Below are 17,874 nucleotides of genomic sequence, written 5' to 3'. Positions count from 1 at the left end.
CTCTCTACATCTCAGACAAACTCTCTCCATTTCAGACAAACTCTCTCAGACAAACTCTCTCCATCTCAGACAAACTATCTCAGACAAACTCCCTCCATCTCAGACAAACTCTCTCCATCTCAGACAAACTATCTCAGACAAACTCTCTCCATCTCAGACAAACTCTCTCAGACAAACTCCCTCCATCTCAGACAAACTCTCTCCATCTCAGACAAACTCTCTCCCTCTCAGACAAACTATCTCAGACAAACTCCCTCCATCTCGGACAAACTCTCTCCATCTAAGTCAAACTCTCTCCATCTCAGACAAACTCTCTCCATCTCAGACAAACGTATTTATTAAGGCATTGTATATTATATAATCTGCAATACTTCAAATAACATTTTCATTTTGGGAAACCAACAAAATATTGAATATATGAATATTTGGGTTTTCGTAGAATATTTTATGTATGTATTTTTATAAGTGATTTATACGAAGGACATAGCAATATAAAATAGCATACATTTACAAAAACATATTTGCAATGAAAGCAAAATCTCCTGTCTCTGTCTTTGCCAAAATAACGACCCTGTTCAGTCATAAGTGGGTGTAAAAAAGATATTCTCAAAGTACTGAAAGCATATCTATAATTTAATATCTAACATATCAAGATACCTTTCATAAATAAAAATTGTTTTAAGATACCTATAAGAAATCAACTTAGCATTGCTATTACATTCTTCTGGCCATTCTTGTAAATAGTGATCCTTTAATCGCTGTAAATACCGACATAGATAAAATTCAGGGTTTTGACACATTCTAATTTTCCCAAACATACCCAGATCCATTTCTGTATAAATCTAATCTTACTTTCGTTACCCAATTTTGGTAACCAATAATATTACATTTCTTACATAACATATCTATAATCTGGCATATTTATTATCGTTGGCAAAAACTTATAACAACAACGTTTCGAGCATCCCTGGTATATAGCGCTTATTTATTTCAGGTAACTATAGACCGAATGTTTGTCCTTCACGAAAGAAGCCGACTAACTTTAGCCTCTAAAACGTCCGTGATTTCCTGATTTGATCTCCCCATCCGCCTCAGTTCATGGGGATCAAAACCCATCAACCGATTAATTTGTCTGTTAACTATACGATATTGCTCATTGTGTGACGCTGCCTTTTCCACGTCTTTAAGAGACTTACCTGGTCTGTAAAACATCGAAATAATCAATGTCTTAATCAGTACCAGTATTTCCAGATTATCTCTCCTCTCTCCGAATTCTCTTAAAATTTCCGGATTTTTATACATAATTACCATGCCATTTCTTAACTTGTCACATATCAGAAACATTTTGCCTCCGTCAAGGAATGTAACTAGCAGATCGGAAACTTGCTTTCTTTGATGCATATCCAGCTTTCCGGCAAACAGGTTCCTGTCTGGTATCATGTAACTGGGTAGATAGTTCTCATTCAAACACTGATTTAGATATTTCAGACAATCTATTATTCTTTCTGTCAAGGCATGTGGCACAAACTTTTCTACACCTTTTATTTCACATACCCAAAAAAATACATTCTTCATAAGATATGATGTGATATCCTTGCAAATCGGCTGAAAAGCAGACTTTGACACTTTTTTAAGAATGATATATACTTTTAACTGTGTTTCATTTAAATGTTTCATCAGGTATAACTCTGCCAATGTATAACAAATTCTCCATTCCATATATGCGTTAGTAGATTCCTTCATTCCAACTGGAGCCACGTGACCATCCAGTCGAGATATTGTCTGCACGTCCTTTGGTGAAGGCCATCCATGAGGCCTGTGTCGCAAAACCCAACGTTTAAGAATATCCGGGCAGACACATTTGAAACATCTAATATTATCAACCATGAGGTGCCTGAAAGACGATGGGTTAGATGGACCATGTCTTACATGAGATGTAATTCCAGATCGTATGCGCCATCTCCGTACAAATTGTTTGACCGCTAGAGTAAATCGATCACTTGACACATATTTTGCGTTTGTATCTGAGAATAAGAGAGCTGATTTTATTGATGGTTTATAGCATTTTCCGTTCAATTTTGATAATTTTAATGTGGTATATCCTGGTGCCGTGTCCAGCTGGTCAGTCTGAATAAGTGTGGTGTTTCTTTGATGACAAAATTCGCGTGGGTGGTCCGCACAAATAACGTCCCGGGCAACAAACATGTAGTCAACATCACTTTCGTAATACAAGGTTGTCCCTTCCCCTTTGCCGCCGGTAGTAACACGTATATGATACCGGGAGTTACAATACCTGTCGGCATCCGCAAACATCCTTTGTCTATATTTTATCATGTTGTAGCTGTATCCAAGGCGATCAAGAAGCTCGGATATGTAAAGTGACGCTGTCTGGCTTGACTCCATTATATTTCTATCTGAAATCATACTAACTATTAAGCAAAGTAATAATTTAGGTCTAAAGACACACGAAAGATACATCTATATATCTATATGCAAAATCCTTCTGATAAAATTATTGTAACATTTTCCCCCCTTAAGTTTAGAGGAAAATATGTATTATTTCCTTAATAGTTTTTTGGTTTGATATCATCGTACTTTTCTGATGCCCTAATTGTTCTTTTATATAACTTTGTAGTCAATACAAATTTTAATTGTATTCAAATTACGAATATGGTTATACTGCACGTCTTTCCACTTACAAAACCATCAAACCAGGACAATATTCAGCAACAATTACAGTCTGAAACTTAGACTTAAGACCGGAAAATATTCAACTTGCAATAACTTTGTCCCGAGCGAATTCACACTAATGAAATATAAAATATTTTACTCGATACGATTTGTCTAAAACGACAGCTGAATGAAAACATTTTTTACTAGTTCACCGCTTATAAACAAAGATACATACCACTGGAACAATGCCTTAAAGTTATATCCGAAACTGCTATTTGACAAACTTTGCAAAGTAATGGGTTGAATGTGATTAGATGTATGTAGCAATCAAGAGTGTACAGAGATGTGAAATCTGCAAAACTACCTTATACTGGGGAACAAGGACGGAAAAGCATACAAGAAACGCCTTAATAGCTATTCCAGTTTCCTTAATAAAATGGGATTATCTAGAATCTAATTCAAGAACGTGATGTAAATGAAAGCTTAAGTGTATTCCTCTCAATTTCTCTTTAACAGGAAAATTAGCACCATATAGAAGTATTCTGGTAATTCGAGAAGTGTAAATTTAGGAATGTATGATGTTACTGATCAAACTCCAACACAGTGTTGATTAATTTTAAGGTCATGAATAATTTAAGACATGACTAAATGAAACGTGATACTTCAGTGACCTAAATTACACATTTCTCAGCTTTACAGCACACGTTGTATTTTGGTGGTCTGAAACCTAAATCATTGGTAGTCTAAAACTTAAAACATATTATGGCATTAAACCTTATAACATTTCGTGGTCTGTAAATTAAATCATTTGGCGGTCTCTGACCAACATTTGGTGCTAATCAGCCTAAAACATTTGATGGCCTCTAACCTAAAATCATTTTGTGGTCTGTAACTTAAACAACATTTGTTCGTCTCTGACCTTAAACATTTGGTAAAATTCAACCTAAACATTTTTAAGTATGTAACCTAAAATATTTAAAGGTTTGTAACTAAAAAATTTTGGAGTATCTAGCCTAAAATATTTGATGGCCTGTGACAAAAAAGGCACCTGGTACAGTCTAACCCAAAACATTTGGTGGTTTTATATCGAAAATCATTTAGAGGTCTCTGATAAAAAATATTCTGTATAGCCTAAGACCTAAACCATTTGCCATTTGGTGGTCTCTGACCATAAATATTTGTTGGCTTCTAATCTAAAATATTTGGTGTCCGCCGACATAAAAATATTTGGTGGTCTCTTATGAAAAAAAAAATAAACACTTGAAGGCCTCTGACCTAAAACAATTGGTTGTCTGTTACCTTAAAACATATGGTGAATACTAAATTAATCTGAAGCGTTCCGTGGTCTGTTATAAAACATCTGGTGGCTCTTAACCTGAAATCTTTGTTGGCCTGTTACCTAAAACATTTGATCGTCTCTTACCAATAAAATCTGCAAAAAGATCAGGAAACATTTTGTTATCTCTTAACCAAAAAGTATTTTGTGGCTTTTGACCTGAAACATTTGGTGGTCTCTTATCAAAATATTTCTTGGTCTGTTACTTATCAACACTTGGTGGCTTCTGACCGAAAACATTTGTTGGTCTGTTACCTAAAAAAATTTGGCGATTTATTACCTAAAAATATTTGATGAATTTTCACGAGATATTTGGTGGTCTGTAACCAAAATATTTGATGGTCTTATCTCAAAACATTTGATGGCATCTGACCTAAAACAATAAGTGGTAAGTTACCTTAAACATTAGTTGGTCTGTTACCTCAAACATTGCTTGACCTAAAATATTTGATGGTCTGTTACCTAAAACATTTAGTGGTCTCGAAACCAACACATTAAGTGGTCTCTGACCTAAAGCTTTTGACTGTCTCTTACCTTTTCTTACCTAAAACATTTGGTGGTACTTTAACTAAGAAAATTGGGTGGCTCCTGATCTAAAACATTTGGTGGTAATTTACCTAAATGATTGGTTGCCTTTTACCTACACTACAAACATTTGGTTGCTTCTGACCTTAAACATTCTGTTGTCTGTTACTACAATGTAAACATTTGTTGGTCTTTAACCTTAAAACGTTTGGTGGCTTCTGCCCAAAAATATTACACGGCCTCTTGTCAAAATCATTTGGTGGTCCTCTGCCAGACAGATTTTGCTAGCTATTGTTATAATGACACATAATATAGCTCTACCGCCACCTTTTTGTTGTTGTTCCCTTATCAAACGAAACCTTCAATGTTCAAGGATGTGAAAGTAGAACTTTGTGACGTTTTTATGTGCGCTGTTTATAGAAGTGTCAGTATGAATGTTTTTGTTTTTTTTTGGTTGGATTTAACGTCGCACCAACTCAATTTTAGGTCATATGGCGACTTTCCAGCTTTGATGGTTGACGAAGACCCCAGGTACGTGCCCCTCCGTGTATTATTTCATCACGAGCGGCAGTATGAATGTAGTAGTCCGGCAACATACAATACAGAAGGTACAACACGGATTTTTTTTTCTGCCTTTTTGTATTTATTTATTAAGTACAAACCGTTTTGTTGACAGATTTCACTGGGTATATAATAAAAAATATTAAAATCTCCTTTGCCTTTCACCACTCTGTGTTTGTATCACAACAAAAGCTGAAGTTTCAAAAGTATAGCTATGGAAATGCAAGGGTTTTTATCACATTTCAATAATGGTTGGAGGTAGCTAACTTTATTATCTTAAAAAACAACAAACAATTTATAAAGTTAAGTAAACCCCTTTTATATTTACAATAAACATATATTTCAGTATAATGTATCACATTTCTTAACAAAGTTCATTAATAAAAACAAAACACATTTTAATTTTATCACTCAATAAACAGAAATAGGTCACAGGTTGCCAATAAATGCTCATAACAATAGCATTTTTTGTTGGGTTAGCAAGGCCTAAAAAAATATTGTTTGTTTCCGGTAACATGCCCCTGAAAAATAGGGTAGGTAGGAAATCTTTTTTTACAGTGGAGAAAGAGCAACACAAAGCGAACGCCGTAAAAACATTTAGCGTCACAGCAAATTTTTAGGGTAGGTTGGGATACCGAAAACAAACATTGTTTTAAGCCTAATACTAATAGTACAGTAAATATGTGATATCATTTCACAGTTGCATCATTTTGAGAACTAGGGCAATTACACTGAGTTAGAGAAAATGCCCATTGCAAACGTGTTTGCAGGATAACAGCAGTGGAAACAAAAACAGATTATGCAGTTTCAATGTTTGAACACACGCAAACACAAATATGCATGACATGCCACCTGAAAGAGTTGAAAACTACCTTGGATTTTCAAGTGGTAATAACATAATGGATTGCACATACATGTAAGTTCAACAATAGTAGAAAAATATCCCCATATAACATTGCACATAATTAAGCCATACACAACACTCTACCTTCCTGGTAATTTGCATATCTGTTGAAGATGTTAGACATCAAGGTAAAGAATTTCATTCTTCAAGGAATTCATTTATTTCTCTAAATTTTATATTTTTAGCCGGCTCAAGTCATAACTAAATACTACATATATTACATGTATAAATAACAATAGCAGTATAAATACGAAATATATAAGCTAAACTACGTAAGCAAATAATATCACCCAACATTTTTATTACAAATAGTTTTTCATCAAATGAAAGTTATGTAACATAACTGAGCCGTGCCATGAGAAAATCAAAATAGTGGCTTTGCGACCAGCATGGATCCAGACCTGCCTGCACATCAGTGCAGTCTGGTCAGGATCCATGCTGTTCGCTAACAGTTTCTCTAATTGCAACAGGTTTTGAAAGAAACAGCATGGATCCTGACCAGACTGCGCAGATGCGCAGGCTGGTCTGGATCCACACTGGTCGCAAACCCACTATGTTGGTTTTCTCATGGCATGGCTCAATATTATTTTTTTTATTTGTGTAATGGTAAGTTCTCTCTTCAAAATTTAAGGCCGAAAAAGCAAAAGCAATGTTCAACTATTTAACAGCCTTGTCGATTAAATGAAAATAAAAGGCAATAAGAGGCCCAAATGGGTCCAAGTCGCTCACCTGAAGACAACCTTAATCATCTGACTTTGCTTCTAACTAGGTTTGGTGAAAATCCTTAAAGTTGTTCATAAAAACAAAAGTTATTCTGCGACCATTTATTTACACCCAAGTAATTACTAGGATGTTTTTCTGAAGCAACAAAGTTGGCAGGTTTTATATAAATGACTACAAATTTGAAAATGACCTTTCTGACAAGGCTAATTTACCAGCTTCAGCCTACTGGTGCAGGTTGATCATGGTCTGCACTGTTTGTTATTCAGTCAGTAAATTTTCAGTGAAAATTCCTAATAATAAGTGGAATTCATAACTTTATCATGACATCAGGAATTTTAACGGACCAATCAGAGAACTGCATTTTCAAGTATGTGCCTGTTTCCACTTGAATGGGTAAAACGAAGTATTTTTACAAGGAAGATATAGTGACTTTAGACATAAATATCACATTATTTAAGAAATCAAATTACATTTTTGACTGCACATGCTACAGATGATGCTACAAATAACAAAACTTTGAGGTTTCATATAGATTTAGTACTTTGATTTTAGTTTAAAATTTGAGATTTTTCACAGGGAGTCTATGACAGTCCAAGTAAAATGTAATCATTACCAAAGTGAAATTAGTACCGCAATGTTTTGGACATATTAAAATTATGAATTGCCCCAACTGAATGATGGACCAATCCATTCTAGAAATTTTGCAGGGCAAATGTTTATAAGGGTTGATTTTTATCAAAATTAAGAGAAAAGGAAAGTAAAACATACAATTAAATATCTTAAGTGCTTTATAAATACAAACTGCCAATAATCTGCCTGCACTACCTCTATAGCCAGTTTCTCAATATATGCGATTTACAATGCATATTTACAACCTTTGCAGTACTTGTCATTTTGAATCCTGACAATGGTTTGATAACTTGACATTATGTTCAGTGCAGAAACAAAAGATCTTGTTCATTATAGACAATTATACAATTATACCGAATGCCCGTTGTATATGTGACATGTCTTGGGATGAACATAAAACTAATTCTTAATTTTAGTGTGTTTTTATAACAACTTAACATCCATTTCCTTTAAAATCCACAGTATACATGTACAAGAAATACACCCTTTCCATTCAGCCTATCAGTATCTGTCACATAAATTTTTACTTCTTTTTAAATCTGAAAACTTTCATGAAACATTTCAGTAACTTAAAAAATATTTTGCTGAACATTTTAGCTCTTTCCTAGTTGAATATAATTGGAATTTCCAATAAAAACTCTTACATAACTATAACTGGAGTCCTGTCTAACACCATGTCACTGGTCAATTTTTGAATAATTTTAAAACAAGAGCTGTCACTACTGGTGACAAATGCCCCCGAAGCATGCCCAAGAATGATACAGCTGTATGCGTAAAAGGTCACACCTCATTTCGTGACCTTGACCTTGACCTAAAAAACCCGGGTCATAAGTGTGACAGACATTCTCAATATGGTTAACATTTTTTTTTAAATTATTTTCAAATCTCCTGGTAAATGGTAGAGTTATGAACCAGACAAGAAAAACCTTTGACTTCTCTGTGTGACCTTGACCTTGGAGCTAGGGGTCTGGGTCTTGTGCATGACTCCTCATTTCAATATAGGGAAAATTTATGCCAAGTAATTTCAAAATCCTTTCATCGATGGCAGAGTTGTGGACCATACAAGCAACAGACCCTGTTAACTTTTAACCTCTGTGACCTTAAACTTAGAGCTATGGGTCTGGATCTTGCGCATGACATTATGAGGAACATTTATGCCATGTAATTTCAAAATCCATTGATGAATGGCAGAGTTATGGACCAGACAAGAAAACCTTTGACTTCTCAGTGTGACCTTGACCTTGGAGGTAGGGGTCTGGATCTTGCGCATGACATGTCGTCTCATTATGGTAAACATTTATGCCAAGTTATTAGAAAATCCCTTCATGGATGGCAGAGTTATGGACTGGATACGAAACAGACCATGATAACCTTTGACCTCTAAGTGTGACCTTGACCTTGGAGATACAGGACTGGATGTTGCGAATGACAAGTCGTCTCATTATGGTGAACATTTATGCCAAGTAATTTCAAAATCCCTTGATGGATGAAAGAGTTACCGCCCGGACAAGAATTAACCGGACCCATGGACGGACAGTGCGATTTTAATATGCCCACCTTCGGGGGCATAAAAATCAACCTATCAGATTGCTGGAATTTTAAGACTGGTCTTCAAATTTAACATTTTATCCCATCTTTCTTTATCTCTAGATAGCTGTAATTCATGTCTGTGTATCTTCTGTATCTTTTGTGTCTTTGTCACTGGATGATTTCCAGTTAGAGAACCAGGATGACAATGATGACTTTGCCTGTGTTAATGCCCCTCCTGTAAAAAATTCAACAAAATTCTTTATTTTGTCAGGTTTATGTCACATCCAACAAAAAATTTCAGTCATATGGAAACTTTTCTGCTTTTCATGGTGAAAAAAAAAAAGCACCAGGTCTCTGGGCATTATTTCTGACATGGGTGTACACAAGGGTAGAACCACCGACCTTTCCTAAGCCAACTGGATAGTTTCCTCACATAAAAGAATTCTACAACTAAGTTAAGGTTTCAGACCCACAGTGGAGAAGGTCCAGCAACCTTAACTACTGGGCTCCAAATGGTCTCTTTATAAAATCACTGATCATAACATGCTGCTGAAGTGTTCACTTTTAAAATCAGAAAAAAGCATTTGTAATGATTCTATGAAAAGCATTTTCAACCATGAAATAGTGTTATTATAACAAAGGGATGCTGGATTCGCCTGAAATGGATTTTTGCCAGATCAGATCTCACAAGGTGCGCAAGCGCCAAGTGTGATCCACCCTTGCAAAATCCACGAGAGCCGAATACAAAATCCCAGATCGAGCTACTGTTGTAATGACCCTTTTATTATGTACCTCCACCTTCTCGTTTGTTGTTTTGTTATAGAATGAAATCATCAATCTTTATCAGTGTTAAAATGGAACTTGTTGAAGCTTTTATGTGTGCTATCTATAGAACTGTGCATATCAATTAAAGTAGTCCGGCAACATACAATACAAAAGGTATAATAGAGATTATTTTTCTGCCTGTTCATATTTACTTGTGAAATACAAGCCAAATTTTTTACAGAATTTATATAGGTATATAATAAAAGATTTGTATGTCTACAGCATAACACAGTCATACTGCTGTGGCCTGGATAATAAAATCAAGTAGCGTCTGGAATGTCTCCCTTGTCTTATCTAAAACAGTCAAAAAAGGACCTCCTCTTGTATCTTACTTTGTCCCAAAAAGGAGGTTGCTTGTGCAACCTGAAAACAATCTATAGCTAACAGATCTACTATTTAATAAAAACAACATATTGAACATAAACCCAAAACAAAACTTGGAATTTTCTCATAACTTACCAACAGCTTTTCCTGTCTGGACAACATATTTTCCAGTTGTGGATACAGCTGCATTGATTTTCTTCCCACCTTCAGTGTTGTTCATTGTACTGAAGAACAAATCATATCATGCAGATTATGTTAGTTTGTTTAATTTAGATTTAACCTTTAGCCTGCTAAATTTCTAAAATTGACTGTCCATCATTCAATTTAGGCAGTACCAGTAATCATTCGAAGGGATGTTCACCGAAATTTTACTGATCGAATAGCGACCAGTGAGACCATGATCAGCCTGCACATCTGCAAAAGCATAATCACTTGCCACCAGCAGGCTAATGGTTAATGCAATTCTTCAACAGTTAATTAAAAAAGGTAAAACAACAAATACAACAATATTTTAGTGGTTTTATTTTCGAGAAAACAAAAATCGATAGTACCGCGAGACTGATGCGGCTCTCCGCCGTGGAGATAAAATTTATTACCGGTGTCGATGTAAACTCTACTTTCGTTTTCCATCCATCTCAAAATTGACCAAAAATGTTTTTTTCCCAGGATTTTGGGCTAAAATCGGGGGTGCGCATTATACACGGGTGCGCATTATACATGGGTATCTACGGTATTTCAGGTATGCAATGACAATCTGTTAACCAGTACTAACTTGTTCTCTACATGAATCATGCATTATCTCAACTCTGGTGCCATTCCTTTTACAATTCGAGCAAAATGAACGTCCAAACTGTCAACAGAACAAATAGGGAGTATGTAAATATTTATTGTTAAAGTTTGTACTTACTGTGCAAATCTAACTTTTATGTCTGCCACACTAAGGTGTCCCTGGCATGGATGTCCTGCCTGGACGTCTTTCCACCCTGGATAGGCCGTACTTGCCCAAACCTTATAATTGTGTGTAGTCTTCCAACAATGTATAAATGATACTCCAAAATCTTCAATTAGCTTTGGATCTGCAAGGATATACAAGGTGAAAAAAATAATGGAACAGAACTGATGAATACAGCAAAGTTGTGCAAAGTCCTTGAAAACAAGATTTGTCCGTAAGACAGCGCGCTCGACTTTTCTCAGTACTTGACTCTGAATTAGAGCTTTGCTAGGTACAAGAAATTCCAGGTTAAAAAGGGACATAACTGTGTCAAAATTCAAACCAGAGTTATGGGAATTGTGTCTCTTGGTGTAGACTTTGATAGTAAATAACTATTTTGAGTTTCAAGTCAAAAGCTTTAATAGTAACACAAATATCTGACTTTATCAAAAATTCTAACAAAAAAATCTAAAATTAAAAAGGGGCATAATTCTGTCAAAATTCAAATCAGAGTTATGGGGATTCTTTCTTCTGGTGCAGACTTTGATGATAAATAAGTATTTCAAGTTTCAAGTCAAAAGCTTTGATAGTAACAGAGATATTTGACTTTATCAAAAACATTAACCAACAAGAGCTGTCACTAATGGTGACAAATGCCCCCGCAGCGCCTTGACCTTTGACCTGGTGACCTTGACCTTTGACCTGGTGACCCCAAAGTCAGTAAGGGTCGTGTACTCAATAAGTACTATCAGCATGTGAAGTTTGGAGGTCCTAGGTGCAGTGGTTCGCGAGTAAAGTGCCTTCATGCAAAAAGTTAACGTTGTGACTAACGAACGAACGGACGGACAGTTGAAAACTAATATGCCTCCCTTTGGGGGCATAAAAATTCCAAGTTAAAAAGGGGCATAATTGTGTCAAAGTTCAAATCAGAGTTATGGGAATTGTGTCTCCTGGTGAAGACTTTGAGAGTAAATAACTACTTTGAGTTTTAAGTCAAAAGCTTTAATATTAATAGAGATATTTGACTTTAAAAAGGGGCATAATTCTGTCAAAATTAAAATCAGAGTTATGGGGATTGTTTCCCCTGGTGAAGACTTTGATGGTAAATAAGTATTTTAAGTTTCACATCAATAGCTTTGATAGTAACAGAGATATCTGACTTTATCAAAAACTTTAACAAAAAATTCTAAGTTAAAAAGGGGCATAATTCTGTCAAAATTCAAACTAGAGTTATGGGGATTGTTTCTCCTGGTGTAGACTTTGATAGTAAATAAGTATTTTAAGTTTCAAGTCAATAGCTTTGATAGTAACAGAGATATTTGACTTTATCAAAAACTTTAACAAACGGCAACGCCGACACCGGGGCGAGTGCAATAGCTCTACTTTTTCTTCGAAAAGTCGAGCTAAAAATGATGCAGAAAACCTTACATGCTACTGTGAAATCATTAGTCTTCATTTGGGACTAATTTTTGTGGATTTCGTGGTTCAGTCATTCCAAGAAATTTAATCCCAATGAAGCAGTAAAGTTCCATTTATTTTGTTCAAAGGTCAACAGCCAATACTTTATATCACCATGAATGAGCCATTTTAGCCGAAATCGTGAAATTTTGAGCCCTTCAAATCAAATGATTTCACAGTACTAACTTCAATTCAAACAATCTCAAATTTCCTTTTATACAGTAAATATAACAGCTTTAGTATTACAGAGCTATCCTTGATTTACCAGAGGAAGACCCCAGATGTCCTTGAGGTGGTAGTATAAGACTTCTCTCTAGAAGCAACCACATTCAAACAAATATCACAAAGCAACGTACCATCTGTTAAAACAGCCGCTAACATTCCTTCCAGATACAACCTGAATTGTGCTCTCAGCCATTCATCATTACCTTCCCACTCTGTTAAAAGAAACAAAATGTGAAAGTACAAAATTTCTGTGATATCATTATTTTTGCTCTAAGCATTAACTGTCCCTCACAATTCATTTAGCTGGCAACACATTGCGAATATTCTACCATGCAAATCAATTCATTTTTGATCATTAGCCTGCTGGTGGCAAGTGATTCTGCCTTTACGACCAGTGCAGACCAAGATCAGCCAGCAGATCCGTGCAATATTTTGGTAATTCATAAGCATTTAGGGTATGTTGCAAAACTGATTTGTCAATAAGTGTGTAACACTGGTCACTATCACTGTACCCACATTTTATGAATTTTTGAGGGGTTTCATTTACAAGCAGAAGATGGAAGTTGCAATGTAGATTTATTTGCTAAAGGAACAGGACTTCAGATTACTAAACCAAGGGGAAATCCTGTCCCCTGCCTTTAATGAAACCCCTGATAGTGTAAGCAAGATTTTTGAACAAGAGGGCCATGATGGCCCTATATTGCTCACCTGTTATCATTGCACTTGAGGACAAGAAGGTCCTCAGAAAAAATATCTAAATCCAAAGGACAGGAACAACAAAGGGAAGAATTCAAACAAAAAGAAAAAAAATCCTTACAAGGTATAGATGTGTCAAAATACACCTAAAAATTGGAGGTACCATCCATGTTGTACCAGAGAAAAGTGGTCTTGGTTTTTCTCTACGGCCAATAATTAAAAAGTTACTAAAGATAAGCTATTTATAGTAACGAAAAAGGGAAGTAATTAAAAAAATATATATATTGTACGTGAACAAAAGGATGATTTGCCAAATAAATCTGTTGACATAAATGAAATTTCAGATCAGTATCTTCATTAGTTACGGAGATATACCCTTTTTAGTTTGAAATAAAGGGAGGTAATTTGACATAAAATCAGTCCATAGTTATCTACCCTGATTGTCTCACTCCAACTAATAACAATAATGAAATTTCAAATACGTCCTATACTGTAAAATCATTTAATTTCGTGGGCATGAAATTTTGTGGTTTTGGTCAGAACGGCAATTTCGTGGGGATATGAATTCGTGGATTTCAACTTTTGAACATAAAATGAATGTGAATTTTACTTGTTCGTTGGGATTAAATCTCGTGGATTGACTCAACCACGAAAATTAGTCCCCCACGAATATTAATGATTTCACAGTAAGTACTTACTGATATAAATCCTTTCTGATTACAATCAGGGGAGGTAATCAGATATAAAATAACTCTGGAACCTACGATTGGATCTGATTTGTCATGGAATCGAAGATTTATTGTTGTTGAAGACATTTTGGAAGTTTGTATCAAATAAAACCATAAATGAAGTCTCTATATGGCTGCAAAACCCAAAACAGCCAATTTTGGACCTTTAAGGGGCCATAACTCTGGAACCCATGATGGAATCTGGCCAGTTCAAGCAAGGAAGCAAGATCTTGTGGTGATACAAGTTGTGTGCAAGTTTGATTAAATTCAAATCATAAATGAAGCTGCTATTGTGCAGACAAGGTCAAAATAGCTAATTCTGGCCCTTTCAGGGGCCATAACTCTGGAACCCATGATGGAATCTCGCCAGTTCAACAAAGCAACCAAGATCTTATGGTGATACAAGTTGTGTGCAAGTTTGGTTAAAATAAAATCATAAATGAAGCTGCTATTGTGCAGACAAGGTCAAAATAACTAATTCTGGCCCTTTCAGGGGCCATAACTCTGGAACTCATGATGGAATCTCGCCAGTTCAAGAAAGGAACCAAGATCTTATGGTGATACAAGTTGTGTGCCAGTTTGGTAAAAATTAAATCATAAATAAAGCTGCTATTGTGCAGACAAGGTCAAAATAGCTAATTTTGGCTCTTTCAGGGGCCTTAACTCTGGAACCCATAATGGGATCTGGCCAGTTCAAGAAAGGAACCGAGATCTTATGGTGATACAAGTTGTGTGCAAGTTTGGTTAAGATAAAATCATAAATGAAACCACTATCGTGCAGACAAGAAATTGTTGACGCACGCACGCACGGACACACTGACTGACGACGGATGAAGGGTGATCACAAAAGCTCACCTTGTCACTATGTGACAGGTGAGCTAAAAAGGACTACCAAAGGACGGAAACAAAAATGAATTTCACTTTAAATTTATGCCTCCCTTTTCTGCCTTCTAGTTTTATTAACTTCGTTCTTATTTCAACTGAAGATGAAACTTCATAAAGGAGATAAAAACGAAAACACAAACCTGTGCCATCAAAGTAACCATCCTCTGTTGCCCCAGTTACTGCCTTAACGATGATGTCAGCAAAGCGGAGATCAGCAGTTGTCAGTATAAGCTGTTTCTGCAACTCTCGTTCATGAATATCTACTTTATTTTCTGCAACCTAACAAAAACGTTATCTTCTGTAGTAACTTTATTTGTGCTACAAAGGTTACATCTGCATATCTTCAAAATAAAATTACCAAGAGTTCTGAACTGTCAAAATATATGCCCATCACAGAAAACTATCTTTTATAGTCTACTAATTGAGCAGCCAAGTTGTCAATTTTCTTGATTTTGACTAATTCACGGGCAGTAATTCCAGAAGTACTTATCAAAACTGGCTGGTAATCAAAGACCTAGCCTTTACAGAGATAAATATTCTAATAGGTATGCTTGAAAAAAAAACTCCATCAGTTTTTGTAATGATTCATGAGTTCATGTATGATAAATCTGGGATACTAATCAAAACTGGCTGGTTATCTATTAAGTAACAAGGTTTCGAGCAAAACTTACATCAACAACAACATCTGTCAGGTGGCGTTTGTGTCGAAACAGCATATTGGTGGCACCAATAACAAAACTTCTGATATTTACATCATTTAACAAGTCAAAGTACTGCAGAGATAAATACGGAAAACATACACAACCCTGAAAAAAAAAATTTGTATTAACTGTTGAGTCACATCAACACTAAATAGGTCACATAGTAACTTTTCCAAAGACATAACAAAACTTTATTCAGCACATATTTTTTCCTATTTTTTTTGCACATAACTAGCTAAAAACAAGATCGATGAAACGAGACAAAAACAATATATTGCATTCTGTAAAATCTTTACCGGGTATTTTTTTCCTTTTCCATAATACAAGTATTAATGAATTTTACAACTGTGTATATTTGAAGGTTCATAACAAATTATGGTGAGTTGCGTCTTTCTACATATTGCAAAAGTCACTACTACAGACTGTACCAATTTATGCAATACTTTGTTTGCAGTGTCTTGTTACTTTATGTTGCACAAAATTTAAAAGCAGTGATTGTGTTTGGGTTTAACGTCTTCTTCAACAATTTTTCAGTCATAAAAGTTTAAAAGGAAGAAGCAAAATTTGCCATTTAATAGCACCACAGTGTAAACGGGATATGTCTAACATGTACTAATGGACTATGATTTAGACAAAAATTATACTACATGATGTCAATAATCATTTTATTTATTTCACTTTTATCTTTGTTGCTTAGGCATTTCATCGGCTATGTTTCTTACAATCAGCTGGCTCAACTCTTCTATGCCACTGCAATTTACTGCCAGTGGGAAAGAAGCTACAAGCAAAATGATGTGCAATGAGAATTACTGGATGTGCATTTTACAGTATCTTTCCTTATCAACAGTACAAACAACATTAACCTTTAGCCTGCCTGTGGTGAGCGATTCTGCCTTTGCGACCAGTGCAGACCAAGATCAGCCTGCACATCCGTGCAGACTGATCATAGTCTGCACTGTTCGCTATTCAGTCAGTAAATTAAGTGTGAACACTCCTTTAAATAATAAATGGTACTGTCCAAATTGAATGATGGACCAGTCCAGTTACCTTGGTAAATATAGCCAATGGAAATCCAAATTCATCTTGGTGCAGGATAGGAAGCATTGGCAATGAAGGTGACGGTGGTGTGCTGGACTCACGGGATCCGGGTGTGGATGGTTCGCTCGACTCTCGAGATGTTGACTTGCGTAGCCTGCCTTTGAACCCACCAAAAGCATTGGTCAGTCTGCTTTTAATTGCTGCAGCTTTCACACCTGCAACCATAGAAATGTAAAGTATTTAGGAAGGGTGTTATTGGGGATTTATTTGTTATTTAACAAGAGCTGTCCGTAAGACAGCACGCTCCACTATTCGGGGATTTGACAGTAAAATGAATATATGTCTGAATAAGAGACCTCTACTTTAAAAAGAATATACACCAAGGGGCATAATTCCATCAAATACACAAACTTGAGTTATTAGGATTGATACAACACATGCAGATGATGATGATAAAGATATATTTTGAGTTTCAATTAATTATCTTATATAGTACCAAATTTATGTCCAGAAAACGAAGTTTGTAAAAAATTTAAGTATAAAAGGGGCATAATTCGGTCCAAAATACAAATCAAGAGTTATGGGGTTTGTTACCACACATGCAGATGATGATGATAAAGATTTTAAGTTTCAAGTCTTTATCTTATATTGCATTAAAGTAGTATCCAGAAAGCGAAGATTGCAAAAAAGTTTAAGTACAAAAGGGGCATAATTCTGTCAAAAACACAATTAGAGTTATGGGGTATGTAGCCACACATGCAGATGATTATAAACAAATACTTTTAATTTCAAGTCATTATCTTTTAAAGTACCAAAGATATGTCTATAAACGAAGCTTTCGAAAAAAATTAACATGAAAATAATTCTAACTCCTTGGTGACCTTGACCTTGGGTATAATGGGCCCAGCCCCTACACATACTTTGTTTGTATGCTGGACAATGTTTATGTGAACTTACAGTATGATATAAGCAAAAGTAACAAAGGTATGACAGAAAAACAAAGGTTGCCAAAAAACTTTAATCTTAAAAATAATCAAAGTATAACACCTTGGTGAACTTGACCTTGGGTATAATAGGCCCAGCCCCTGTATATACTTTGTTTGTATACTGGACAATGTTTATGTGAAGTTACAGTAAGATATAAACAATAGTAACAAAGATATGACAGAAAAACAAAGGTT

General features: G+C 35.4%; 2 protein-coding genes across 2 annotated transcripts in view; both read right to left on the bottom strand.

Annotated features, from left to right (window-relative positions):
• Positions 1-465: 465 nt before the first annotated feature.
• Positions 466-3,033, bottom strand: LOC123532749 (uncharacterized). The gene is made up of 2 exons (XM_045314313.2): positions 2,909-3,033; positions 466-2,414 (listed from the first exon to the last, which is right to left on the bottom strand). Exon 2 carries the CDS (start codon positions 2,401-2,403, stop codon positions 1,021-1,023), a length of 1,383 nt encoding a protein of 460 aa, XP_045170248.2. The 5' UTR covers positions 2,404-2,414; positions 2,909-3,033; the 3' UTR covers positions 466-1,020.
• Positions 3,034-5,389: 2,356 nt separating this feature from the next.
• Positions 5,390-17,874, bottom strand: part of LOC123531695 (late secretory pathway protein AVL9 homolog) — a 33,593-nt gene continuing 21,108 nt past the window's right edge. The window contains exons 11-17 of the mRNA XM_045312879.2: positions 16,703-16,908; positions 15,626-15,760; positions 15,095-15,233; positions 12,777-12,857; positions 10,939-11,107; positions 10,167-10,255; positions 5,390-9,117 (exon numbers count right to left, since the gene is read on the bottom strand). Coding sequence (XP_045168814.2) covers positions 9,014-9,117; positions 10,167-10,255; positions 10,939-11,107; positions 12,777-12,857; positions 15,095-15,233; positions 15,626-15,760; positions 16,703-16,908 — 923 coding nt within the window. The 3' untranslated portion in view covers positions 5,390-9,013. The remainder of the gene's footprint in view (positions 9,118-10,166; positions 10,256-10,938; positions 11,108-12,776; positions 12,858-15,094; positions 15,234-15,625; positions 15,761-16,702; positions 16,909-17,874) is intronic.

This window comes from Mercenaria mercenaria, chromosome 11 (assembly GCF_021730395.1).
Source record: "Mercenaria mercenaria strain notata chromosome 11, MADL_Memer_1, whole genome shotgun sequence".
Lineage (NCBI taxonomy): Eukaryota > Metazoa > Mollusca > Bivalvia > Venerida > Veneridae > Mercenaria > Mercenaria mercenaria.
Note: the sequence above shows the minus strand (reverse complement) of the source record. Positions and strands in the feature narration are given on the sequence as shown.